Source organism: Scatophagus argus, chromosome 18 (assembly GCF_020382885.2).
Source record: "Scatophagus argus isolate fScaArg1 chromosome 18, fScaArg1.pri, whole genome shotgun sequence".
NCBI classification, from domain to species: domain Eukaryota; kingdom Metazoa; phylum Chordata; class Actinopteri; family Scatophagidae; genus Scatophagus; species Scatophagus argus.
This window is the reverse complement of record NC_058510.1, coordinates 14738346-14765452: the sequence shown is the minus strand read 5'-3', so window position 1 is coordinate 14765452 and position 27107 is coordinate 14738346. Positions and strand designations below refer to the sequence as shown.

Sequence of the window (27107 nt, the reverse complement as noted above, 5' to 3'; positions counted from 1 at the left end):
CCTAGGATGGCTAAAGCAAATCTTAATTGTACTTTTTTTTTGTAAGTTTAAAAGTTAATGACTACGACAGAACTCTTGTTATAATTGTCTCCTCAATTAAATGCACACAAACAAGAATGAACTGGGGAAAAAAAATGCCAAGAAAGAGAAATCTGACAGGAAAGGACATTTATTCATAAGTGTTTAGCACATCATAGCAAGGTTGTTGGTCTGCCATTGTGTTGTGCAGCAGAGCAGCGTTTGACTGGACAGCCTTAGGTGTTGGCAGCTCTGATAGGGAAGGGCATACTGATAATGCAGCTGATTAGACTCTGATCATTATCTACAGTACAGCTTATGATGGTCAAAATCAATGATTGGAAAGAGAAAAGATTAAATAAAAAAATAAAGAGATAAGATTAAATGTCTCACACCTTTTGATAAAGTCTAACTCATCAGACACTGTTTTTGAACTTTGAGATGCTCTTTGAAGAGATAATGTATGAAGTGTGTTCACAAAGTGCAATCAGACAAAACTTTTGTCTCTTCTCGCTTCCCATCAGACTGAAAATCGAACCAGGTGTTGCATTGTTTTGAGAGCTGATGAAACATACAACCATACATCAGCACACCCCTCCATCAGTGTCCTCTCTGTTTGGCAGGGTTATAACAGGCCCGTGTGTAGATGCAACCAATTTTGGTAACGTGGTCCATATCCTTCAACACTTTGAAGAGGGAGACATTTGACACAGCATCAAAGACTCCTTCAAAATAAAGACAGGAATGAGGGGGCAAATTGCTGGACATTAGCCAACATGAAACAGGAGAGCAGATCCTGCATCGCATTATGTGGATGATGACACTGTTTTGTTGCACCTACAAACTCGTTACAGTGTCACCCCAAACTTGAAGAATACACCAGAGCAGCTTTCGGTTACTTTGATCTCAGCACAACACAAGCTTTAAGAGTTATGTGGCTTTGAAAGCTCCTGGAAATGCAGAATGTTTATTGTTTCAACCCAGTCCTTAGTATGTTTCAGAAATGTCGTAGAAGCATGCATGGTAGAATTTCAGTTATTATCCACTCGGGGCACATGTTTACAATGAATTCTAGATGAATAAAATGAGAAGAGAAGAATAATTAGTGAGAAGAACAGCCATCTTTGAAAGAGGCATAATTATGAAACATTACCTCTAAGCTTGAGTTAAATGGTAATGATTTTCACAATGGCATAATTTGCACGATATCACCTTTGCTGAATAATATTTTCACTTCTGTATTCATATACATACAGTAACTTGGCTGGTGTTTACTCCTTGAGAAATACCATAAATCAGTTCAACACAGGATTGATGCAACTTAATAAACCTTCACTTTAAACAAAACAGCTTCCCATTTCTTCTGAGAGTAAGCACCCCGAGGGGTGGGGGGTAGGGGGGTCACTTATGTTTAAGGCTTAAGAGAATTAAATTTCTGCTCTAAAGTGTATGATATTGTCAGGTGGCACGGTTTGTCCCCTTGTTCAATTTCCCTGTGTAAGCATTACAGAAGAGGCTAAAAGGCTCAAAGATTTGGAGCATGCTGACGCCACATATTCTGTCAGTAAGATTCTTAGTGGGAGCCAGCTGAAATGGGAATAAACCAGGGCACTGTTAGTGGCAGGGCAGACTTATCTGTCTCCTTAAATTAGCAACACAAACCATTTACTACAAGGAGCTATTGAGTAACGTACAGTATATGAGGAAAAGCAAAATTTTAGAAGAATCCCTTAGACGTCACATTAAAGTATGTGGAGGTTTATTTTGAACAAGGGACTGAGGTGTAAGACTCAAATATAACTGTGTTCAGTGACAACATTTGTGCAGGCTGGATTTTAGCTGTCAAACCAGCGTTACTCAAATCAGGGGTATAGTTAGAAAGTTTTGGGTCCCCTCTACTGTGGGCCTTCTGTAGGTGTCATCACCCAGCTGGTAATCGCATACGAGTGAGGCTCAGATGAGATGAGACAGTAGTCTACCTCATTGGTTTTCAAAGTGGGGTCTCCAGCAAAGCAGGAAATAATTTATTGTCACCAGAACTCCATCCATAAGTAACACAGTGACACTATGTGCAGCCAGTTTGGTCATGGGTTTCATACACTTTCTGTTATTAAACATCTAAAAACTAAATTCTTAATCAGATGCGGGACCCTGGGCCAAATTTTATCAAATGGGGTCTCTAGTATTGTGAAGCTGATTAATGGTGTTACCACTGGATGCACTGTGTGCGTGTATGCAACTTTGTCCTTCATATTTCTTGTATCTGGTTCAGTCAAATTAAAAATTGGAAGTGAGCTTAACTTAAACTGCTGACAAACATTCATTTTGCACATTCACTGTAGAGCTTTTTACTCAAAACAGGCAAAGCTGTAGCCTCAGTCAGTTATGACTATTCAGAGCCCTTAACTATAAAATAAAGTGTGTTCATACTACATTTTCCTTTCTGTGTAGTTGTTTTTTTTTTTAATGTTTACAAATCTAATTTTTACAATTGAATAATTCTGTAACAAGCTCTTAATTCATCACTTTTTCCCCCCATAATTTAAGTAGCCATGTTCCTCTTCTCTCACACTGATGCATTATGTGGTGCAAGAGAATAAAATAACTTATTACCCATATTTTATTCCTTATGCACCTGTAACATGATGAATGAGTTCATAACTACGTTTGAACCAGAGAGTCACCATTGAGAGTTAATTCAATGACCTGCAAAATGGCTTTGGACATGTGATGCTGTAGGTACATACTGTTCAATATTCAGTGATCCATCGATACCTCCTGCTTCAAACAATTCTGTAAGAAAGTTGTAGTAGTTGGAGTGAACCTCAGCTGCTCCTCTTCCTCCCACCAGGCTGAACATCAGTCTTTATCCCAGAGAACAGGAAGGCAGTGTTCAGGTAGAGCTGCCTGGTTAGTGGGAACAGAGAAGAGACTCATTAAAAGTGATCCTCATGTCCAGTGCAGAGAGATTACCTTCAGCCCCTCTATCCACCATGAGTTCCCATGAGGAGGCGGGTCTAATCTCAGGCCCATAGCATTGTCATGGTCAACCTGGGTAACCCCTCTAATGAGTGAGAGGCTGGGAGGAAGTTCACACTGCTGGCCTGGGAAAAAGTGGCAGCAGTGTGAGTAGTTGGAGTAGTTTGACTGTTTTTACGTTGGCATGGTTATAGGAAGTCAGTAAACCTGGTATTTACAATATTTAAATGAAAATTCCAGAATTGGGTGACTATTTTGGAGAAGTGTACAAGAAAGTCATTTCTTTTGGTAATCTAGCCTTTGTATAGGTTTATTTTTCCAACCAAGACACCAGCTGTTGGTGAGTAATTAAAGTGTGGCAAAAAAAGTAGAAAAAACCTAGAAATAAATCCCTACACTAGCTAATCCATGGAGCTCACTTATATGTTTAGTTAAAGACAAACGTCTAAGTGTTGTATAAAATGCAAGTTTATTTTAGAATGCGCAGCTTAACTCGATATTATGGTATTGATATTAATCAGAACTACAGAGTTGAAATGTGCAATGTTAGCATGACTGACTTTCATTTCACAAGCATTTTGCAGTGATAACAGCAGATACCCATTAAAAAAAAAATTGACATGTTCTTGATTTCAGACTGTGGTCGACAATAACAGGCTTTCTATTTCTAGCTGGCGACCACTGATATGACTGTGGGAAATGAAAACCATTGCTGGACGTTTTATCAGGTGTTGCTTTAGCTAATTACTCTGAGGTTGACTTTGCGGGTTGACTGACTTGTTTTAAATTGCGAGCCCTTTCTCCTCAGTGATCCATGTAGGACACATGGAAATGCAGGCGCAGCTTCGTTGTGTAAAGCCAGTTCTGTATCCTCTTAAACAATTGTAAGATCAGATTTTAGGGTGAGGCCTCATCAATGTGCCGATGTAAATGTGAACTGTCTTGAGTAATGCAGTAGAGAGCATCCCAAACAGGGAAGCACTGTGTAACTGAGGTGCGAACAGACTGTGGCAATAGATCTATAGTAGGAGTTTATTGACTGTTCTGTTAGAGAAAATGGCTGAAAAAATACTGGAATTTCCCTTTAGGTAAAGGCAGCTTGACATTGCCATGTTAAAAAAAACACTTCTCCTAATAGTCAATATTCACAGTTTGAAACAAGAACAAATCCAGATAGTGCTAACTGAACCTTTCTACCCATTAATTTTCACGTCAGGTTTTATGAGTGTTATTCCTGTACCTGCTGCCTACACGTACCCTTGTGCTCAATAATCCATATTTACCTTTTTCTCTGCTTTTTTTGTAGCTGTGAGACAGCTTCAGGGCTTCCCTTTGTCTCTCCCCACTCTGAAGAACCAAGACAGACACTGCCTTCTGTCCTCAGTATTACTTATGGTGTATGTACAAAGAGGTGATGTAGCATAAGTCACATCCCCAGAGGAAACTGGGGGTAAAAAGATGGAAACCAGAGAGGCGGCGAGGGATTAAAGCACAGTGTAATGATGTGGGGGTAAGGAGGAGTAGAATATGATACAAAGTGAAAACAAATGCTCTCTCTGCCGTAGCGAGAACAGACATATGCATAAATACACTGCTTTTCATCGTTTCATAGAGAACAAGCGTGCACGCACACACTTCTATATGGAGATCACACACATACGCAGAGCTCCAGGATAACAATGCAACGTCAGAAACACTTTAAACAACCGACAGAAATCCACGCAAAACATGAGCTTGGAAAATTGAGGGTGGAGATGATCAGATGAGAGTATTCTTACCTGCGCTTGTTTCAAATGCAACAGATGCACAAGGGAAACAGAGACATTGAGTATTTTGAGATTTGTGCTGAAAAAACAAAAAGTGCAAGTAGTGTGAGCTAAAATCTGAGCGATGTTTCCATTGTAAAGTAAAAGTATGGAGGAAATTGCTTAGCAGTCTGATTAAGTGTTCCAGCAGTGCTCCAACCCAACTTCTTCCTTGCTTAAACGTCTAACAAGGACGACACTAGCCTGCACAGCTTTGCACTTTGATTAAAGCTAAGTGAGCGCTTGCTGTAATCCTTGAATCCTTTTTAGTCTCGGTTGGATTTAGGTGAGAATGATTTCCTCTCAGCAGTGAGATTTGTGCCTTGCTTGCTCTTTGTTTGGGATGACATCTTAATGTTTATTCAATCATTCTTCACATGCTTCACAGCTGGCGTTTTGGCTACATCAAAGTGTCTGAAAATCTGCGAAATCGCCCAAAGTTAAATACCGAGCTAACACCGGTGGAGCTGAATTCTACATGCCATGACACTAATGTCTTAACACATGTGTCAAAGTGTTACAAAAAAAAAATAAAAAGAAAAGCATGTCAAACCTGCACGGTTTTGTTTTCCTCCGACTGTGCATAACCCTTGTTGGCTCGCTCTCCAGATATGAGCTTCACCCTGGCAATGCACTCACTAACACATCACACTCCAGTGAAATGTGTATTAATGACTCTTTTTTTTTTTTTTCTCCCTCCAGAAACATCTTGCTAATTACTTTGTAGCGCTAACATGACAGAAAGGCTAACAGAGCCTTTGGAGGGTTCAGAGATGCTCAAGCAGAGCTGTTTATTGGCTCAGAAGTGTGATTTATAGTGCCTCACTGGGACAACTAAATCATCTTTGTGTGTGTGCACGTGCACACACTTCCACAAGAGAGCAGCTGAAGGGACAGTTGATTGAAGTCTTAAAATGTTTGTTGGGAATAAATAAGCATGACTCCTTTACATTATTCTGAACTCAAGCCATTTAGCCGTGCGCTGAGAGGGCCGTGATTAATTGGCATGTGTGCAGTTAACAAACAAGGGATTGATTTCCCGAAAGATTTAACAGCGTGAGCAGTTACATAGCGCTGTCATGTCTGTCCCCCAGACCTAAACCCTGCTGTGTCTTGCTGAGACTCCTCAAAAGAACAGGTCAGTGCTGACAGATTTGCGCCAGTGAAAACATCAGATGTGAAGAGTCTGAGTTAATGTGCTTCACTCTGAAATAAAGCTGACTGAAATGAATTCCTTATGGTCTCTTTTTTTTAACTCCTAAATGACAGGGAACTAAAATAGTTAAAAATAATTGACAAGACAGCGTATTGGTTAGTGTTGTACTTTGAATCAAGAAGGGCCTGCAGGATTGGTTCCTGCCTGAGCTTCAGGGGTTCCTGCTCACTGCCAAATCCGTATCTGTCTTCATGGATGGCTTCTGTGTGCGTGCTCATAGTTACATTCAGGCCTCTGTGGCACACATGAATTAAGTAATTCAGAACGTGAATGAGTTCTGTTATCACTGATCACTTTGGTGATGAAGACATTTCTGACCTATCAGTGCTCTTAATGTTGTTATGGTAAACTTGTTAGAAAACAGCTGCCTGTACACATCAGCGGATGTGGAGCAACATTAGCATTTGTTTGGAGGTAGTCCTTGACATCTGATAGTATGAGTTTAATATTCTCTCAGCTTTCAGTGTGTAACTTTTTAGACAAAACGATGCCATGAGAGCAGCGAGACTGAACCAAAGAAGTCAATGTGCTAGAAGAGGCAGCCGTGGCCTAGAGATTTGAGAAGCGGCTTGTGACCGGAGAGTGGCCGATTTAATTCCACCCCAGACTGGCAGGAAAAATTTGGGTGTGGTGGAGTGATTGAATAATGCCACCCACCATTAGTTGACTGATGTACCCTTGAGCAAAGCTCTTAAAACCCCCCTTGCTCCGAATTGCGCCCCGGGCACCTGACGTGTGTATCATTGCATGTTGCATGTGTGTGTGTGTGTGTGTGTTTTTCAGTCACGTGGGTGGTTCATGGGTGCCAGCATGGTCCAGGTGTCACAACAACAACAGAAGCAACCTTTTGTTCAAAAACAATAGTGCAGGCTCCTGAAGAGGTTAATGTAGATGGGTATATGGATTTTGCAGTTGTGTTTTTTTTTTTCCCCTCATTCATTTGTAACAGTGACTTTCATGATTTTGGAAGCTTTGCCCTTTGTTCTCTAGTGATTAGCTTACCATGGTAATTCTAGGTTAATTATTAATTAGGCTAATAGGTTTCATTAGCTAAATTTAGCCAAATAACTTGATTGGCAAAATGTACAACTCTTTTGTTACTTGTTATAATCCATCCAAAGAGATTTCTGTCTCAAGGTGAACCAAAAGGAAACATAAAACTATGTCCTTTGACCTGGGTTGCTGTTTGTGTATATGTGACTTCCAGTAAGCACTTACTGCTTGGCTTGCATTTGTGAACCTTGTATTACCTTGTGTATTTTGGATAATAAAATGATTTGGCTAAATGGCTGGGAGGAGCTGCTTTACCGAGACCCGAGGTGAGTGATTGGAAGCTCTGGACACTCTAGGCAGCATCATAAGGGGTCGTTTTTCTTGGCAAAATTATGGAATTACATTGAGCTAGGGACAGTTCTTCAAAATTGGGTAAGGGATGAATAATTTAAGGCCTAATGATTAATCCAATACGCCCTGCTGAAATATCTGAAGGTAACTTTGGCCCTCAAGAAAGACTGATGTGCAGGTTTGTCATGCGATTTTCTAAAGAAAATTTCATCTCGGTCACTGTATAAATCTTACTGGCAGGGGAAAAGTACAATAAGTTCATCATGAATATGTCTACATCATGCACAATCATAACTCAATTTCCCAGGCTCCCAAAAAGCAAATGTAAATTTGGCGCAAATCACTTCCTGAAGTTTGGATTGGTCCAATGTTTAATCCTGTTGTTGATGCAGACTTTCAAGCTACTTTGAGGATGAGCTTACAGGGAGTTAAAGACTCTCATACTGTCAGTTATACGTATAGCTTACTGAGAAACTTCCAAATCATTTTGAACAGTTAAGGCTTACAGCATTAAAAGGTCTAAACTGTCTGTGTGTTTGTGTGTGTTCATGGATATGTGTGTGTTGCAGGAATTTAAAAAAAAAGCAAGACAGGCAGAGAGTGCAAGCTGCTTTACTTTCCCTGATAAATATAGATAGCACTAAGGGCGAAAGTATATTGCTTTACACAGTGAAAAACACAACCTGAATCAATTTCACAATTAGCCAGTTCAGTGTTTTAATTAAAAAACAACAGCTGCCTTTGAAGAGATCAATTCCAACTAAAGAGGCAAAAGAGAGAATTCCCCTGCCAGTTTCCCATCCCTCTGCGCTGTCAAGTCAAAGATATGCATGGAGATGCTTTTGGGCCTTGTTTTGTATACATACAGCACTGCATTACACAGAACATTTCAGAAATGTTTGTCGGGACCGACAGTGCAGAGCTACCAGAAACATGGGGAGAGAGAGGAGTATCGTGCAACAAATGTTTCCACCATGGATGTGTGGCCCAACCATTAGGCTGTCAGCTTGCTGCAGGACTATTTTGTCAGTAAAAGCCGATTTTAGATTTTCATGTGTGAAGAGATCTGATAAAGTAGTATGTTTTGAAATTCATGGATTTCAAACTCTGTGTTTGTCTTTTGTGAATGGAGAAACGTGGAGTTTGGATTTTTCTTAATGAGTGTATGAGAAAACAATTCATATTGAATGTCCATTTACTTCAGTGTTTTTGTTCTTTCCGAATATAGTTTTTGGATGTTTCAAGTTTTTATTTGTGTGTTTATAGTGAAGAAATGGCCGAAAAAGAGAGAGAGAGAGAGAGAGCGAGCAAATGACATACAACTAAAAGCTTTGGCCAGGTGTGAACCAGATGTGTGATAGTATGGTTTATGATCAGTACTGTAAACCTCAAGGCTACCACAGCAAACATCTCTTCGAGATACATCCAAAAGCAGAATGTTCATATTTTTTAATATTTTTCAGAATTAAATAAATAAATAAATATTTATTTTTATTATTAAATAAGCCCAATAAATAAATCAATCAATAAATACATGTACTTATACTTTTCTTATGTTTTTCATAAGACTACATTTATTTCATAATGCCACATTTATTTATTTTAGCTCACTTTTATTTCATGATGCCACATCATGAATATTGTATCATATTGTTTCCCTGTATGCCTGTGCATTTTGTTAGTGCTGTGAGTGACAGATGAGGCTGGACTTCATGGCGTCACCTCGACTGATTCAGGCACATAAAGTTGACTTCTTCCGCTGTGTTTGTGACCTTTGGGTATTGTTTCATGGAAATATTAGATAAAAAAATATGGCCTGCTGTGCTTGATTGTACTAGAAGATCGTCCAAGAAGTTTGTGCTCCATGTGTTTTTTGATTAGCTTGGAGTTAGGTGGAGTCAGGCAAGCCACTAAGCTTCACTATGGCTCTATAGAATCTATTGTCTGATGTCACAGAGACTACGTTCATGTTTTATACTGTCGTCATGTTGCAGTGATATTGCAAACAGTGTTTCACATTAGTGAAACAGTGCAGTATTTTATTTTTGAAACTGTTTTGCACACTTTTCTTTTGCTTTTTCACTATTCTGTTCCTGTGAGCTGCCATGACACATGAATTTCCTCACTGTGGGATCAATAAAGTTCATCTCTCTCTCTCTCTCCCTATTTACTCTGTTTTTAGTCTAATCCAACTCTTGAGGGAAATGGCTAGGGATTATTTAATCTCCAGGTATTTCTGTTCAGCAGAGCTGCTCTTTCTGTTTTGATAGCCGTTTATGCTTATTAGCCAAGGCGAGCTTTAGTAGTAGTAGAAAGAGTAGTGGAAAACAGGTTGCTTTTAGCCCCACTTACAACGTTCCTTTACGCTGTTTTAAAGGTTCATATTTAGAAGATACTTCACCTCAGTTTTCAAGTGGACATGCTGTTCAACCAAACTCCTTTCTTAAAGCACACATTTTATGAAAGCACCATATTATTTTCCCCCATTAAAAACTTTAGTTACACCATCACTAATACTCTTCATCAGTAATTAACCTGTGTTGAAGTTTTTGCTCGCTCTTTGGGGAGGTAAAGAAAATCGTGAACTGCATATGTTTTCTGTTGTTTGGTGTGCAGATAGACACGCGACATGGCATGGTCACACTAACTTTAAATTTTTAGCACCACTACTTCCACATAGCTTCATCTGAAAAGGGATGTGGTTGTTGAAGCGATGGAATTGGCTTCTTTTAAAATATATATTTTCAATTACGGGACAATTTCCGTGACATGTTTGTGTGAAGTTGGCATGACATGTCCCTGTCTTGAATATAGCAACTTTAATATGAGGAAATGTTGTGGTTTTGGCTAAAAAAAGTAAAGCCTGACTTAAAGTATGAGACACAATATGAACCCTCTCCTTTTGTGTTCAAACTTGGTCACAAATTACCTGAGTCAGAAATTGTGTTGTTTTTTTAAAAACAGCTTTTTTCTGAGTTGAATGACTGTTAAGGAATTTCACTATATTAGATTTAAATTTAACACGTTGTATTATCAGCCTAGATCACACTGAGCGTCTGGTATTTGTACTGAATTGTCTCTGACAGGACTTTGGTTCCCACAGTTATTGATCTGCCAGCTTTAATTTCCGTCGACAGCCCTGTTATCCCCAGTTTTGGGGAAACGACATTCTTTCTCTATGGCTGTATACCTGTCTGTTTTGTCAGTTCGCTTTTCTGACACAAAAACCCCCACCCATGTTCACACGTCTAGCATGTCAAATGACAGCCGTGCTGAATTCTCACCCTTTTTTTCCTCCTTGTGCTCATGAGCGCCTTCGTCCATTTTGACGGGGATCTAGTCTTGGCTGCTCACCTTGATGTGTGGTTTAGTGAGGGGAAAAGCTGGAAACTTCAAACACTGCTGGTGTCTGACGCCTTAATAAACCCTGCCTGATGAAAGACTGGAGCTTCAGAGAAGAGGAGGTGATGAGCTTAACTTGGGGGATTTAGCAGCTCCGTCTCTCCCTTCCTGCGTTTTGTTGAACACTGTGTAGCCTTCATGCCTGATTGTTATTCTGAGTAACAGGAAAGTAATGACATTTGTCTGTGATTCCTGGAATATGTTAACATAGGGATGAAAAAAAGGTAACCATATATGTGACAATTGAAACATTGCATCATGCAGATGTGTTCAAATTGTAGCTGAAGTAGACTATGTTTTGGCAATTATTGTACATTTCACATAGCCTCATCAGAATAATAAATAAGACTTAAAGAGTAAAATAGCAATTAACAATAACAATCAAAAGCACAGTTTGAGGGAGGTATTGTGTCTGACAGTGTGCTGTCCCTGCCCCAGCTACATGTAAAATGTTTACTACCACCATCTACTGTTCACATGGAGGAGTTGATTTTTCAAAGCAGAAAAGTTTCCTCTTAAAGATGGTGAAAATGTCTTGACACAATTGTGATCGCTGTGAATAAGTAAAAGCTGATCGAGAGAGAGTGAACGCAAACGGCATAGTCTGGTAAAGTAAGATGTCTGAAACACGCACATGAAAAGTGACTTATCGCCTCGTTGTGTGCCCTTGCTGAATATTATTAGGAAATTTCTGGGGTGCAAAAAAAAAAAAAAAAGATGACATGCACTGCTCTTTGGGTGCATGCAGAAGATACTGCAGTAGAAATGACAGGATTTGTGAGAAAGAGGAAAAACTAGCAATGGTAACTCTCACGTAGGATCTCATTTCTTTGTATTATTTTGTAGTCATTATGTTTTAAAGCTATTGTTTGGGGTGATAACTGTTAATTTCACACATTATAATGAGACTTTAAAGCGGAATCTGTTATAAACAGCACTTTTGGTGTTAATAAATGGGCCTCATTGACCTAAAGCAGTGATGGACAGAAAAGATTAGATAGATGCTCAGCAGTGCTCACTATATTCATTTCAGTGAGTCACTGCTGTTCAGAGCATCTCTTTGTCATGGCCTCTGGTCCCCTGGGAGCCCTTTAACTCTGGCTTCATAAGAGCCCCACAGAGACTTCTCTGTCAGTCATCTGGACACCAACCTCTGATTGGATCAAAGATTGATTACACGCTATTCATACGGCGCCATCATTGGAGCACAGAAACACATGCATCACCGGTCAATGGGGCCTTGTAATCAGTGCCAGTGCAGGGTGACATGGCGCCGTGGTGGTAGGAAAATCACTCTGCTGATTTCAGCACCGTCACGTACTGGGCGTCGTAATTTCAGTCCAAATCAAAATCTGCCATGTCCTCAGCGCATACAAAGTTAATTGCCAAGCGAGCATTCAGTTTGTAAAAGCTTTGAGTGCTTTCCAGTCAGCCTTTGATTCATCTCTGGCAAATGCAGTGAAAAACATCCTGTAACCCTAATCCTCATTAATCTTGAGACACATTATGTTTTATGTGCAAACTGCAAGCTTAATGCTCATTTGGTCAACAACTCAATAATATAATTTGACTACTTAGTCTTATTTCCATGAAAGTAAAATTCAAAAGTGACAGCATGGTTAATGTCACCCATGACAGGACTATGTCAATTTGCTAACTTTTATAATATGAAGAAAGATTCAGCAGTAGGATATTTTAATGATAAAATCCCTGCAGCCATCTGTTGGTGTAATGAAATGGCTGGCACTGGCAGAAGAACTGGATGACCCCTCGCTATCCACGGGCAGCATATGCTGCTCTGCAGAGTCGAAGGCACAACCTTTCCAGCATTGACGACCATCAGCAACCTCATAATCATCAAAACCTCATCTGTTAGATTCATAAATCCCACGCCAGTCTGGATTCTTGAGGATTTGCAAAACAGAGCACACCATATGCTGCCATTCTGCACACACTTGGTTTTGTGAACAAAGACAGGGAAATTAATTAAAACCATAGCGTCCTGGTTTGATTTTTAAGACCTGTAAATATCACAGGAACACAACAAATGTTGCCTTTCTGGTCTCTGTTCTATTCCGTGAGGTATTAGAGTTGGAGATGGAACAGCAATACACAAGTGCTAAGACTCTCCATACCCGAGCTACCAGTTCTCCCTGCATTGTGAGATTAACAGACTTGCCAAGCCGAGCAACATGAGCACAGCATTGTTACTTTTAGTGACTCTGTAGTACTTGAAACGCCTGCGAGACTTATTCTGGATGCGGGCTTTAAAGTGCTAATGGGCTGAATATTAGTGATGCAGTATAGCGTGTGTGTGTGTGTGTGTGTGTGTGTGTGTGTGTGTGTGTGTGTATGGAAGGCCGATTTTACTTGGTGGTATCTTTGGTGTTTGTGAGCAATACGTTCTCATCCCAAGTCGTCACCCGAGCATGCCACGAGGCTTAAACAACAAGTCTTTTCTAACTCTTTTATGCATCATGTAAAAGCCTGAGGTAAAGTTATCCCCTTGCTGTAAAACAAACCCTGGTGTGTGTGCCCAGTTAGTGCTGTTCGATTGAAATGTTGTGAAAGCTGTCAATCAAACCCCGGTGCAGAAAAAATGGGATTTTAGCATGATTTCAAATGATAGTTAAATCCATGTGCTGATAATGAGCAGTTCACGAAGCAATCTTATAATCGATTTGTATAAGCTGTCTATAGACCTATTTAATTACAGTTATTAAAAAGAAATCATTTGGTAACCAAGGAAACACGTATGGTAAGATGTGCAGGTATTTTCTTTGATGAATGTTTGTACTCTGCATACTTTGTCATTTCCTTAAATACATGAAAAGGTGTGTGCCAGTGATCCCACAGTAGAGTAATAATCCCAGAATCATTACTGTACCGGACTCCTCATTTCCTTCCTGTCTCTATCCGTTAGTCATTATTCATAACATAATGTGGTCGAAATGCAGTCTAATAATACTAATAATGAGCTCTTTTTGACGCCAAAGAACATCAATGTTCACCTCAGAAATATTTAGGTACACAAACTACTGGATATGTTCACCTGCCATCAGATTTAACCTATTGCTACAGTAACCTGAACAAATTAGATACACTGAAATAAATCTGATTTTTTTTTTTTTTTGGTCTACAGAGTCATCTGTCATGGTTTGATAAGTTGAAGATCATGTTTATTCGGTTAACTTTACTGGGACTTGTTATAATGGTGGTAAGGTTAAGACAGCTGTTGGTTACAGTGATTATTATGAGGGTACCTTGTGTGTCCGGATGAGACGGAGAGGGACGTGCCCAAGCAGCAGTATCTGACGCCCCGGGAATGAGACCGGGCTCTTGTGAGACGCGTGGAGGCTGGCTGAGATGCTGTTGCACCAAGCAGAGGCAGTTTCAAGGATTACTGTCGGGGCGGAAAAGAGGCAATTAATCTCTGTCTTCAAAATGGAATACAGCTGAGCTTCAAGGCCTTTAGGATCTTTTGGAAAATGATAAGCCTCTGTTTACTAATTTTCCCATGTGGTCATATTGATGCTGGTGCGTGTGAATATGTAGCAGATATATGTGCATGTGCAATCATGGGCTATTTAAAAAGCAGGTTTAATGATGAAACCAGTTAATTTTTTTTCCATCAGACATGCATGAGAGCACCATAGTTTGATTTTGTTTTGCTCATTTTCAATTACAGCCAGTTCCCGAGCGGCTCAAGCGTCCGGGGTGCTATCAGTTGGAACAGGATGTTTGATCAGAACTAAGCTCTGCTGACATTTTATTTATTTATATATTTTACATATATATATATATATATATGTATATACTTTTTTTTTTTTTTTTGATACTCGTGTCCTTGTCCCCAGCTCTGTTGTCAGGTCAAAACTAGAACAGCTCATAATGTCTATATGAGATGTACTACAAACATGTACCAGGAAAGACGTGGTTTGTCTCCAATAGAGCTTTGGTCAGGTATTTTTAACTTGCATGAAATATGAAATCTGCCGTCGGGGAGGTCGGGTTGGGGGAGTTTCCAGCACTGTACCTACCTGACACCAATGAGTAAAACAAAACCTGAATGTAGCTGTACATCATTCCAGCCCTTCGGCTGCAGAATTCAGCCTGATCAGATCTGGCAGCTCTACCGGCAGGAGAAGGTTTGCTCCATGTGTCTGTGTAGATATAACTCTCCATCCACCTGAAAACACAAACTACAAGACTAACAAACATGAAAATATGTTGCATGAGATCCTGTCGAGCTCCTGTTCTCTTGTCTCTTGCATCAATAATGCTAAAACAAAGAACCGTCAAACGTTCGTATGATACACATTTCAATTAAACATTAAATGAATTTGAACATTTTGTGTAAGTGTAAAACTATGATCCTGCACCTATTGTTTATTTTCCTTTTGCTGAAACAAGGATACATTTTAGTCTTTTGTTGACACCTGCAGAAACAGAGTCTAAAATTAAAGACACAGTGAAATTAGAAATATAACTTCCTAGATGTGATCCTGGATTCCTGATGTGTTTCTTGTTTCATGCCAAATGTACGTCTGACAAAGTAATATTTTATTTTAAGTTTTTGGAAGTATTTTTAAGCGAAACCTCTTTTAATTTTCCTGTTTGACTTATCTTGAGTTTGAGGAAACACAAATTCACTGAATCAAATGTGATTTGATTGAACTCTTTTCATCTTATGAAACTGCACTTGACAGTTAGTTGCAAGTCGTTTCAGTTAGCAGGGTGTAATCATAGGAGGAGATGTGTGTTTGGATGTCTGTTGGCAAGAGCTTCTAAAACATACCACCAAGGGCTTATTTCATTCTCCCTTTTGTTACTAAATGCTGCTCACATATTCCACATTCCACTTCCTGTTTCATATCACTAGTAATAGTAATATCAGCAATTGTACAAGCAATGACAGTTAGGTCAGAGAAGAGCATTTTCACCAACCAACAAAAAAGAGGTAAACCCAAGTTGAGTCATTGACAAATGATCAGACTGTTAGAAGTCACATGCTTTGAATCATAACACAAAGAGAGGGTACAAAGTCACGGAGTGAGAGACCAAATCAGGTAAAAACAGCAGTCTTCCCTTTCATTTTGAGATTGGGTTGTGGGATTAGGCTGTGACTGTGTAGGCCATTGGGGTCTCCAAACACAAAACAAAACAAAAAAAATGCAACGAAAAAAATTGAAACAGCTTTAACACTTGGAGAAATACTGATTGCATGGCCAGTTACACAACCTGGTGAACCGACTGGCTGGTGAACAGTGTTGCCGTTCAAGCTGTTGAACACTTGCTTCGAGTTTCTGTAACGCTGTTTGGAACTTTTTGCACATGCAAAATTTTCTCCAGAGCTGGAAACCGGGTGCTATGCAGATGGAGTTCACACATCAAATGATGATACTCTCCCTGCCACAGTACCTGTGCTAATTGTAGCTAGCCTCACACTGTGTGAATGTGGCCCAACTTATCAACGGCTGACAGTGTCGCTCCCCAGCTGGTTAACCCCCCTATCAGTTTGACTGAAGTGGTTATGAACCACTTGTCGTACCCGTCCACACAGAGACCTGTCTAATTCTTGTACAGACAGTGTCTTGCCCGGAGAACACAAATGTAAGGGGGTGCTGTCACAGCAAAAAGTAGGCAGGCGGGGACTTAATATCCTCGGTTTTGGTAGATCTGACCTCAGTAATGCACAAGTTAAAACAAACACTACGGATTTATGTACTGATTTCTATAGCAAACATCATATTTAATTTCAGCTGAACAAGTTGTCTGAATCCTGCATTGTGAAGCCAGACAATTTGGAGAAATCTCTCCCTTGCTAAACAGAGATTGAATTTACTTTTTTTCCTATTCATTTTCTCCTTTCCTTTCTCCTTTCCTGTCTTTCACTGATAAGCTCCCCTCACCACCGAACACAATGGCTCCATTGTACTAAACCACAGAGCTGATAATGTTATGTGACATTAAGGGCAATGATGTTAGTTCCTATTCAGAGAGACATTTTGATTGCAATGTAGACTCACAAAGAGTGCCATAATATTCTTTGCTTTCAGAAATTAAAGAATCCAGTATTAAACACAGTGGCCATTGATCTGCACAGTCACGGATTCTGGAGTATTTTATTAGCCTGTATGTCAGGAGATGCTTGCTTTACATTAAAGGGAAGATTAACTCATATAGCAATAATATTAAGGAGATAGACTTTACTGATGATTCTGTTGCAGTTGCACCTATCATGTCGCCGCAAGAAGCCTTTTGCTACCAATACGCTAATTTGAAACCCACCGGCTAATCGATCCACAGCAGCAGAAACACCGAGAGTTTCCAATGACATTGAGCTCCTCTGAAGTAAGAACTCAATTGTTTTTCCCCCTCTTTTTATGTATAATAATATTCATATCCCTCTGAACGCTGACCCGCGAAAAAAGGGGCTATTTCTGAGCTGTCAGTGCAACGTCTTTATCTTCACTCTCCAAATGTTGGGGTCAGCCAAGACTTGACGCTCAGCAGACAATTCTCCTGAAGACCTAATGTGATTAATGGGTGTCACTTAAGAGGGGTGGGGTGAGGTTGAAAAAGAAAAAAAGTCATCCAGAGGAGATTGTTGCCGAAGAAAAGGTACATTGACGGCACTTTAGCAGCCGCAGAAAGAATTTTGCCCCGTGGCAAGAGAAATGTTCAATGTCACTTTCAAAGTTTAAAATATGGCCAAGGATTGCAACCTTCAAGTGAGATGTTTGCAAGAATTTGCAACTAGCAATTAGGCTGCTTTGTGTTGGTAATATTTCCCAGGTACATTAAGGCAAGGTCTGCTCAAATTCCTGACATGACTCATAAAAAATGTGTTTTCTGGTGTAATTCCATCTTTACAATATTGCCTGCATTTGCCCTTTGCCACTGGTGGGAATTCCATGTAAGGTATTTTAAAAGCTCTGCAGGTAGCTTCCTGTCACAAACGTCCTTGCTTGTCATCCGCAGATCATTCTGCAAGAACAACTTCTGAACACTGAAAGCATAATAAAGTTTAGATTCAAGGAGGCAGATCTGCTGTTAAACATTTGTTTGTCTTGTTTTGATATGGAATCAGAATATAAATTCACAGCTGGGCCCAGAATTCCTGTTCATTTGCAAAAATAGCTTATCACAAATGTCACTTCCTCTCCCTATGCTGACACCACTTCAGTCTTGTTTTAATTTTGCTCATTCCGGCACTCTTCTAACAATCCAATTTTGGAAGTATGTTGCATATTTGAATTCCTGCCACCTTTTTGTGTATGTAACTGCTCTGTGGATTATGGGAATAAAGATGTGTTTGTGTTCAAGTGTGTCATCAAACGTGCCTGGATCTTCAGTGTATGCCACATTCTGACACCTTAACAACTGAATTTGCTTTTTCTTTTTGTTATCCAATCACTTACTATCCACATAAGCTGCAAGTTAAGGTCTGCTAGAGTAGTTTTTATAGATGAGTCAGTCAGTTTTTTCTGCTGGAGGAGCACCATTTATTTTCAGATGCCAGATCTACTTTTAAATGAGGAGTACGAAAAACCTGCTGCTCCTGCTGTACCTGACACCTGATTTTGAGGAGAGTCCACAAGCGGACTTTGTCTGGCCTTTATTTTGGGCTCACTGGTTCCGATTGGCCTAGTGGCTTCTCGAATGTCTCAGATTGCTTATGTTCATAATATGGCTAATAACTGGAATGTACACTACTATGTGCAGGTACGCCCTCAACTCAAGCCATGCATTAGTCAATAAATTAATTAAAAGATAAGATAAGAGATGATCTACAACCCAAAAATGAAAGTCCTGAATGCCCGAAATCTACACAAATTAGAAAGTCTTCACTAATTCATATAATGCATTTGAACCCTGACAAATGACCACCCTGTGTGCATGTGTGGCTGGTGAATGTAACATGGCCTCAGTGTGTCCAGGATCAACAGATGGGGTAATAAAATTACTATATGTATATTTTACTACCTCAGAAAGTGACCTGGGTGTTCAAAAAGTTGACTTTGATCCCATGTTTTGAGGGGCTTTAATGCTGATGTCTAAATCCAGACCCTCCTGTAAGAGACCCACACTGACAATGGTATGGATATTGCAGAAAATATTAGAGAAAACTAAATGAAATACAACAGGACAGCAGGTTATTTTTCTTAATGCTGAGATGTTCAGCTGTAAAACGTGTCATTCATGTATCTATCTGAATTGCTTATCTAATTTTAACACTGGCCTTATGGAATAAGTTGTGGAATCAGATTTGTGTCAGTATAAACAGACAGATCTTCCTAAACAAAAATCTAAATCTGAGAGAGAATAAAATTTAAATTATTTTGGATGGTATTTCCTTTGTTTACACAGACCTCCCCTTCTTTCTCATCTGAGTTGTGTCCTCACGGTCAGCTTTGCGTTTATGCTGCTGGTACTTTCTGTTTGCAGTTGTGGCACAAACCTGTCGCATGGGCGGGATTTCTTTAGCGGTGCGTCCCCATTAGTCAGTAAGTTTTTCAGTGACCATTTGGAAGGAAGTCTTGTTGTCCTGGGATGGTGATGGGATGTTTTGCCTTGACCGTGCTGCAGTTTCATTGGTTATACTGACAGCAGTCTGATTCCATATAAAGTATACAAAGTTATAAAATGCAGGAAAGTAAACCGTCTTTACTTGGCAAAAGGAGGTTCAGTACGCAGAAGATCAATCAGAGCAGATCCGGTTAATGGTAGCGACAAGTTACGTAGCAAACTAAGGGTAGAAGCAAGGCTGCAACAAGAGACAGTAAGGAACATCAGAGAACTGGCACTGAGAGATGAATGACACACAAACATACAAAAGGAGAAACATGGAGGAAGACCGAAAAAATAGAGAACTTAACGAGATGTGACGCAGCTTTCCTTATCGTTCTCAAAAGATCTCAAAGCTAAAGCTCTGCTAAATGTCGACACGTACTCTCTCCCAGCAGTTGGTAAAGAAAACTAGCTCTTGACAGTACTTGATTAGAGAGCAATAGTTGTATTACCAGTGACACACAGTGAGAGTGTTGTATTAATTATTTTAATCATGAAAACAGAAAAAAAAAATCAGTGTTGTCAAATTAAAAGCACTGTGAAATGCATGTTGACCAGCAATTTCTTAATTTGTTGACAACCATACTCCATCAAATGTAAAAATAAATATATAAATAAACAAATTAAAAGTGTAGAAAATGAATGTGTCTGAAGAGTGTACTGATTGGCCTCCTTATCTTAGATTGCAGGTGTCTGATTTGATGATGGAAAAAAAAATACAGCAGTTGTTGATACGTCTTTGCTGTAATCTCAATTTAAATCGACCTCTTTAATCCATAGATATGACATCAAACTAAAGTGTTTGGATAAATCATTTTAGCAAGCAAACACAGAAGCAGTACACATGCCTTGTGTGGTATTTATTTCATAAGGATTTTCAAACGGAGATAATTTTGAAGTCTCTCTGTAACAGTGACATTACATTAGCATCCTCTGACAAACAGACGGTGTTATTCCAGGACCACTTCCTAGAATAATTTTGTGAACAAACATGGAAAATGTAAATGCACAGTCATTACTCATCACCAGGATTTTCGCAGTCAACACTAGGGTTACATTTGTGGTGTTTTTCAAAATGAAAGCAAGAAAAGTGCATCTTAGCAGGTATATGGACAAATAAAGCAAAAGAAGCAGATATAAAGTGAGTGGATAGTGGCACTTGCTGGCCAGTAATGGGCAAATATGATACAGTGATGATGCAAAAGTCAGTATGTATAATTTATAATAAATATATATCATTTGTCCACAAATGAACAACTATTATTAGTTTAACAACTTAATTTTGTGTTCGGATTGTTACTATTGTTTATGAACCTGTGATCATAAAAGGTAGAACCTATACAGTATATAATACTGTATATAATATAGTCTTTGAATGTAGTCACAGTATCTCTTCAGTGGAATAGACTTGTTATGACCATATTTGACTTCAGATGGGTCAGTACTGCACAGGGCTAAGCAAGAGAGCTATTCACAGTATACATAGACAAAAGTATGCAGACACACCTCTCTTTGGGGCTGTTTTTCAGGGGTTGGGCTCGGCCCCTTACTTACAGTGAAGGGAAATCTTAATGTTTCAGTGTTTCAGCATACCAAGACATTTCGGACAATGCTATGCTATCGAACCACCTCCATATTAATGTCAGTGTATTTAGAGTGCAGTGTTAATAGTCAGCTGTACCAATACTTTTGTCTGTATATATGTGTATACCCTCATGAACTGATGACCCACATGTAAAGAACAATGGCACTTATAACATGGAGATATACAGTGTGACAGTGGAGATCATTCCAAGCCTGAACTGACTTTGCGTTTGTCCAACAGCCACTGACCTTGCTGTGTGTGTGTATGTGTGCGTATGTGTGCCTGTGCCCGTGCCTCTGACCTGTCCCTCGGCCCCACCCAGTCAGTTTGTTGTTATCTATGTACACTCCAGCCCCCCGCTAGCACACCTTCATTACTGCCCCAGATAGTGGCATTGGCAACTTGTCACTTGTATTGATTTCTCTTAAACTGCAATTTACATGGATATTTGTGGGCGTCCTGAGGGCAGGCTGCAGCCTGGCGAACGGCCCCTCACCCTCTCTCTCTCTCTCTCTCTCTCTCTCTCTCTCTCTCGTCCCCTCAGGCCAGGGTAAAATGTTTCCACCCAACAACAGAGCCTCAAAGTGACTTTTCAGTCTGACATCTTTTTTCTGCAAATGCATTGTTTTCTTTTTTTTTAACATTAAAATGGATGAAAGCTGGTGACAGTAAAGGAGATGTTTTTTCTTTTTTTTTTCTTTCTTTTTTTTTAGAATAATAACAGCATTCACAGCCAATAGAAGACCAATTTTCTTCATTTTCAGATATCATTCTTTCTTTTAGCTACACATGCAGAAAGACAAACTTATTGCTGCAGAAAACAAAGTAAAATTGTATTTTTGATGAGGCCCTAACGAATCTGCATTTTTTTCTCTCTCTCACTGCTCTGGCATTGAATACATCTAGCAGTACAATTGCACTTCCTCCCAACCCACACCTGACCTTCCACAGTAGAGGCCAGGGGAATAAAACAATAACCTCCAGCTAGGAAAGCCACAAATTCTTTCTGAAAGCCTTGACACTGCATTTTCACACAAAAATGTCAAAATGTCACAATCTTCAAACTTTGTGGCTGCAACACTCTGTCAGTACAGTTTGTGGCTACTGTGCTGAAGGTCACCTGCAACCTTTAAACAGGATTTTTCAAAATAAAGAAGGACGTATTATTTTGAAATTAAGAGGCTAGCGTAATCGTAGAAAGAAAACAGAGAAGGACTCCTATGGTATATCACGGCTGTGTTCCTTGTGTGTGCTTATTGAACATTGTGCATGTTAGAGTAATCTCTCTTTGAGGACTTGTCAGCGACTTCACAACAGAATGAAAGGGATTTTGTTTCCGATCCATAATCCTGCAAGAAAATTATAAATCCCAAATCCCAGCAGACAAACAAGGAGAGAGAGGAGGATTCATGTAGCAGAGGACTCTGTGTGCAGAATTATACTGCTTTTGTGTCCAAAACTCTGCATCACCCTGTTCTTATAGCCTCAAGTTGATGGTGAGTTTACAGCAGGTTGGCGTACAAGTTTGGAAAGAGTCCTCTAGCAAGGATAACCATATTCAAGTCCCTCAATCACGCTGCTAAACATCCGATTTCTGCTGAAGTGCCCTTGAGCAAGAACCCCTGACTCCCCCTGCAAGTGTGTGTGTGTGGGGGGGGGGGGTGGTGGTAGGGGGGTACGTCCACATGCAGCAAACGTTTTTAAAAAAGTAGCGGGTGAATAAGGGGTGTGAGTTGGTGGGTGTCGCTGGTGATGTCACACCTCCCAGACAGCCACGATTGGACCCTAATTAGAAAGCTCGGCAGCAAATAGATAGGCGTCCCGCATGATTGAATCCAAAGTGGCTGATGCCAAAATTTCTGCAGAGGCGCGGAAAACTGTCGGAGAGGAGCGGAAGAGACAGGGCGCCTGTATCAGTGCTGCTGAGAGCTGCCACGCTGCGCTGCGCTGCAAACAGCCTCTCCGTGAGCCGGAGTTTCAGAGGTGATACAGGAAACAGCAAGACGCGCTGCCCCCCCCGGTTTTGAGGTATTAAAAAAAAAAAGGGAGAGGCGAAAATATAGTCCGAGTCTACGTCAAAGCCGAGGACGCTGCGTTATCAGAGAGCAACGGAGGCTGAAGCGAGACAAGTACAAAGGAGAGTCGAGCCGCCGAGTCCAAGTTATTCCTGCGCTTCGGTCCAAAGGCTGCGCTGATGGCATCCGTACTTGGAAACAACAGTCGCGCGTCCGGGGCTCAGAGCGGCCAGGTGAAATGCAAGCTGAAAAGGAGAAGGAGGAGGCGATCGAAGAGAAAAGGTACAACTTCACAACACTTGCTTTTTTTTTGTTTCTTTTCTTTCCAGCGTGAGGAGAGGTCGTGCGCACCTTGGCGGGGCATCGGAGCGCGCGGCATCCCGACCGACCCCGCGTTGCTTCTCCTGCCTCCGGTTCAGCGCGCTCCGCGGCGGCTTTGCTCGGCGCGACTTGTAAATTCTGAAGTGAACGGACAGGAAGAAACGATTCCTGCTTTGTCGGCTTTAAATGACGCATTTTCTTTTGCTTTGGAAAGTTTGGCCGTTGCTGCGTCTAATGTCCTTAGAAAATCCCCGCTGTCTCTAACGTCGACGAGGACGGTGAGAAAACTGAACGGCTAATTGGCTTTAATACAAGTTTGAACGTGGGCGTATGAAGAAAAGCGGCTTGTTTTTTGTTTAATACCTGATTTTTTTTTATTTATTTAATACAGGACCCATTTTAACTTCCTGGCTGAAAGCAATCCACATTTCTTTTATCATTTAAGTAAGGTTACGAAATCATTGTCTGTTAGTGACTGCATTTTTAAGCGTCAGCTATGATTTATAAAAAAACAAATGTTTTTTTTTTTTTGTTTTGTTTTTTTAAAGGTAACACTGAAATGTCTCAGCTGTATACTGTAGCATACCAACATCCTGAAATCCACCAGTCTTATCTCTAATAATTCCTCAGAGCTTTTCTTTTTCCCTGTCTCACATATAACTAAAAAATGTTTGCCTCATTAGAAACTTTAACTTCTGTCTTCTGCTCTGCTTAATTCAACTATACTGAACACTGGAGTCTAAAGTTTAGGGAGCAATTCTGGGCCTTCAGCAAGGAAAGCAAATCTTTACTTGTTAAGTATTTTAGAATAATTAATTTCTTGCCATCGTTTTTATTTTGTGTGTGTGTGTGGTTTTTTTTTTTTTTTAAATTAAAATCTCTCAAACTGGTGCAAAGAGTAGACGTGTTCCTAATGAAGAAGTGTGTGTCAGTCAGTGTATCAAACATCTAAGACGACACGCTTCAGAACTATTGAACAAATCCGTAATCAAAATGGAAAAGCATGCTGATTCACAGTGACTGAGCCATTATAACAATGCAACATTTTCTCTTTAGCTGTGCTGAAAATAGATGCTGACCGGAGCTCATGGTAAACGCATGCCCTGTGTGGTTTTTGTACCCTTCGACCTGCAGGGAGATGTACAGTTTCTCTGCCAGTGACAGCTACACATTTATGTCATTTATGCTTTTACTGTAGAAAACAAAGCAGTACAAAGCAAACAAAAGCAAAGCACTTTGACTGCTCACACATTTCCATCTCCGCACGTCTCGCTTTTTGTCTGTTTGAAAATGGCCATAATTTACCACAGAGTGTTGTTCACTGTTGAAATTAATGTGCCATTGCTGAGTAGTTTTACAGCAACTTATTTCACACAGTGCCTCGCAGTGGGGGGGAAAACATGAGAAAATGACATTTTAAAAAAGTTTAAGAAAGGAGTTATTTTGATGTGTCACTGAAAGCTGTGTTTCTTAAAAGCTCAACTGCCTCTGAAGATTCATCCTGATGTAGTTATTTCCTGATGTGCTTTAGCTAATTAAGAATAAGTTACCCAAACTGTAGCGTAGGCCACAAACAGAACAGACACTCACAGAAAGGTTTTTTTATTTTTTCTCCTCACATTCACATTTTCTGCCTCCGTTATAGGGAAGCAGAGAAGAACTTAATAAAATAGCAACGACACATTTTATTTATTTGTTTATTTATATGTATAACAGATGATAATGCAGCTGTTAGTGTTGTTTATGCTTGAAGATACTGACGTGCCACCCCATTGTATTGTGGAATATGGATGAACGTTCGGAGCGTGTTGACGTATCCGACTGCGATTGAATGCATAACGAGTTTTCATAAACACTTTGCACTTGTCATCAAACTACAAACAGACAACTGCACCTCATTTCCATAACCTCTTGGTTTTTAATAGCCCAAGTAATTGAGACAAGGGAGACAATACATAAAATATAGTGCTGAGGCAAATGTATTTACATAATGGAAACGACAGAATTGGTTCCACAACATTAAGCATTGCATATGAGTACCACACAAACGCGCGCACATTAGCTGACAGGCCTTCACAGCGTGTTTCCGAACGGCTAATTTATCAGCGCTGCTGATTCATTCTGATAACACGGGACATTAGGGGCCAGTTCAGGGACTGGCTGTAAATGAACTGTGTCTTTGGGAAGTGCTGATGGCCGCTGACTCCTCCTGAGCTGCAGGAGGTGGACTCATTGTGCTCCACTGAGATCTGTTCGTTCCTGTTTGAATGTTTTTCTCTCTTTTCTTTTTATCCTTTTTTTTGGGGGGAGGAGGGACGGAAGGTTCAAGGAGCTCTCAGAAATACTGAATTTCTAAATGTTTCCTAAGCTGTCAATATGAGAGTACGGTTTATGATTGAAGGATTTTTATTTTCCAACTTCAGACTTGGCAACAAATAACACAAAGCCTGATAGAGCTTTTTTTCTCCCACCATTATCCCTCAACTCAAATGCCAACTGATCATCATCTTGAGATTTCACCCAATTATTTTTTTTAACTTAAGGCAAAAAGTCAAAGAGGGATTATTGCATGGCATTTGGGTGGTAATCCATGAAAAGGCTGCAGATTATTTGTAGATGGGCTCACTAAAACCTACGTGTGTATTCAGAAGGTTGCAAGCAAATTCACCCCCACAACTTCTATTAATTTTCTTTCCACCAAACTCCTCTTTGCAACTGTTCATTTTAGGCTGGCTGTAGAGTGCAAAACAAATAACTAAAGAATGAAGATTAAAGATCAGAGATTTATTTGCCACACACTTGTTGTCACCAGGATTATCTCCACTCACAGTTCCTGGAAATCACACACTTTACTGATTTCTTCAGCTGTGGGTTTTTTTTTTTTGGGGGGGGTGCTCTCTGCTGCTCTTCACTCGCACTAAGCCAACTGCTACCGCCTCATGTCAATCAGGTTACAATGCTGTTCAGTGTGTGTGGATGTTTGACCAGTGTTGTCGCTTCTCGAAGGATTTATGGACCTGCTGTGCGTCTGTCTCTTAATTAATCACAGCCTTGTGATTTATGGCTGTGCCCCTCGGTACCACAGATAAGATCTTTTGGAGGTGTGTGACAGTCCAGTGATGCACAGGAACATCTGGGTGCATATAAAAGCACACCCAACCCATCATAAGCACAGTATAACATGATCTTTTTTCCCTGTCTCTTACTTTCCTACAACATATTCCTCGTCTTTTATCCACAATGTGTTTTTTTATGAACAAAAAATAAGCACAGCAGAGATTTATATACCAACATTATTTTTTTTTTACAACCGCACTTATCACTCCGCACTCTCAGCGTACAGTTTATCAGTGAATCATCAAGAGCGCCGAGGGGGAAATGCGAAAAACACGGAGTGTAACGTAATTTATGTAGCAATTACTGTTTACGCTCTTGCACTCGATGCGGTGGTGGCAGGCAGAGGAGTCGAGTGTGAGCTGTCGGGATGATGATCAAAGTTGAGGCAGGAGGACAGGCGATATGGGGGTGAAGGGGTGGGTGGGTTGCGGGGCGGGGCAGAGGATGAGGGTCATCACCTTCTCGCATCGGAAGCTCCCCTTCTGGAGGCGAGAGGCCACGGGCGGCGACATCAGTGAGGCGGACGAGTCGATCGCCGTCTAGCCCCTCGATGCTCTCTGAGGGCTGCTCTGGCTGTCTGGCTCGCAGCTGAACAGCAGGGGGAAGACGGAGAGGAAACTCCAGCTGTACAGCATTATTCGCTTCGCTCTTAAGGCTGATGACAGTGATACAGTGTGAGGGCAAAGGTCAGGAGGAAGGAAGACTGTATCTCCATTAGGGTTTTACTGTTT

The 27107-nt window shown here is 40.4% G+C and overlaps 1 protein-coding gene across 6 annotated transcripts in view; it reads left to right on the top strand.

Annotated features, from left to right (window-relative positions):
- Positions 1 to 27107, top strand: part of adarb2 (adenosine deaminase RNA specific B2 (inactive)) — a 259292-nt gene that overhangs the window by 72738 nt on the left and 159447 nt on the right. Inside the window, exon 1 of one of the 6 annotated variants that reach the window (XR_006841375.1) lies at positions 22676 to 23220. The exons of 4 other annotated variants lie outside the window; for them this stretch is intronic. Coding sequence is in view for 1 of the 2 variants with exons in the window: in XM_046370568.1 (XP_046226524.1) it covers positions 23118 to 23220 (103 nt within the window). In the remaining variant the exon portion in view is untranslated. Of the gene's footprint in view, positions 1 to 22675; positions 23221 to 27107 lie in introns of those variants that run through there. One more of the 6 variants, XM_046370568.1, reaches the window with a different exon arrangement.